At 31.1% G+C, this 1,618-nt stretch overlaps 1 protein-coding gene across 1 annotated transcript in view; it reads left to right on the forward strand.

The window, feature by feature from the left end:
* Positions 1-1,618, forward strand: part of LOC103595932 (ankyrin repeat domain-containing protein 26-like) — a gene marked incomplete at its 3' end in the record, with an annotated part of 66,696 nt that overhangs the window by 49,506 nt on the left and 15,572 nt on the right. The window contains exons 12-13 of the mRNA XM_008579467.1: positions 146-174; positions 269-341. Coding sequence (XP_008577689.1) covers positions 146-174; positions 269-341 — 102 coding nt within the window. The remainder of the gene's footprint in view (positions 1-145; positions 175-268; positions 342-1,618) is intronic.

Genomic DNA, 1,618 nt, shown 5'->3' on the forward strand with positions numbered 1-1,618 from the left:
TCCTAACCACAGAAAACCCAAATCTGAAAGTAATCATTTTTGAAGCCAAGCATGAGGATTCAGCTCCATACTAATTCTGCATGAATATGTGGTTGGCTTTGTCATATTTACATATAATTCATTATATGTCCCTTTTGCTTTTCAGAGTCTCCTGAGAAATATCCTTACTTGAAGGTAATAATTTGTATATTTTTATCTTAAATTATTGACTACATGTTCCATGAAATATACGTTATTTATTAATCATTTTGTTTCAAAACCTATTTAGCCTACTGTTGAAATGAGAGATTCTGTTCCAAATAAAGCAGTAGGAGTGGAGGATATACAAACATCTAGATCAGGTAAATTTTGCAATACAAATTTAACTCTGGAAAGAGTACATTAAAATATTTGAAATGCGCAGTCTTCTTATTCCTAATTTTTTGTGTGTGAATTTGATGGAAGGGTTTGACATAAATAATGCAGATGTCATTGTTGGTACCTGTGTTTGAAAAAAAGATATTTACAAACAATATTAAAAAGGAATCTTAAAAAATGTAAGCTTTAACTCAGATGTTTTTACATTTAAGTTCAATACCTAAACTTTCCTATTTGGAATCCCTTAATGATGAGACTCTAAGACTTTTTCCAATGTTTTAAAATGCTTATCAGAATTCTGACCTTTACCTAAATGTGTGTGAATGCGTGTGTGGTGTCTGGTATCTTTGGTTATTAAAAATGGGGAAAGTAATTAATTATTCTTTAATGACTGTTTGGTAGATGTAGTCTTTGAAAAAATCGATTCTAAAAGTTTTTGGCCTAGGCCCTTTTATACTATTAAAANTAGTGCCTATAATTTGATAGACACAATAAATGTTTGTTGCCATACCGACTGACTGACTGAGGGCATGAGTGCGTAAATATAATGTTTTCTGAAGTTGCTTTATTTATTTATTTATTCATATCTTTATTTTTTAATTTTAATTTTTATTTTTTCAAAAGATGTCTGGCAAGGGGATCTTAACTCTTGGCTTGGTGTTGTCAGCACCACCCTCTTCCAAGTGAGCTAACTGGCCATCTCTATATAGGGATCCGAACCTGTGGCCTTGGTGTTATCAGCACCATACTCTCCCAAGTGAGCCACAGGTTGGCCCTGAAGTTGATTTTTTTTATTTTATAGGAAGGAACAACAAAGTCAACAATTGGAACAAAGGAAAATGGTATTGGTATCGAAAGTGCTCCACGAGAGCAAACAAATAATGACAATTTGACTTCTGTTGATGGGATGCACAATAATAATAAAAGTGGTAAGTTAGTAAATATCTATAAAAATTTTTTCTGTGCTTAAATACTATTATAAAAATCCAATTAAAGCGTTTAGAGCCAAACGTGATATCCATTTCTGTAAATGTTTTGCTATCTTTCTTCATACTACCAACTTCTTCCTGAAACTGCTTCAACCTCTGCAATTATTTTTTGCTATTATTTTATTTTTAATTTTTAAAAATATTCATGAATGGAAATAGACTTGTATATGTATTTAAAATTCACAGTAATAAATATTCTCATTAATGTATCTGTGACTACATTTTATAGATATGAAGTCTGCATTAGGATTAGAAGAGGAAGATGTAGACTC

This window comes from Galeopterus variegatus, unplaced genomic scaffold (assembly GCF_000696425.1).
Source record: "Galeopterus variegatus unplaced genomic scaffold, G_variegatus-3.0.2 Scaffold1890, whole genome shotgun sequence".
Lineage (NCBI taxonomy): Eukaryota > Metazoa > Chordata > Mammalia > Dermoptera > Cynocephalidae > Galeopterus > Galeopterus variegatus.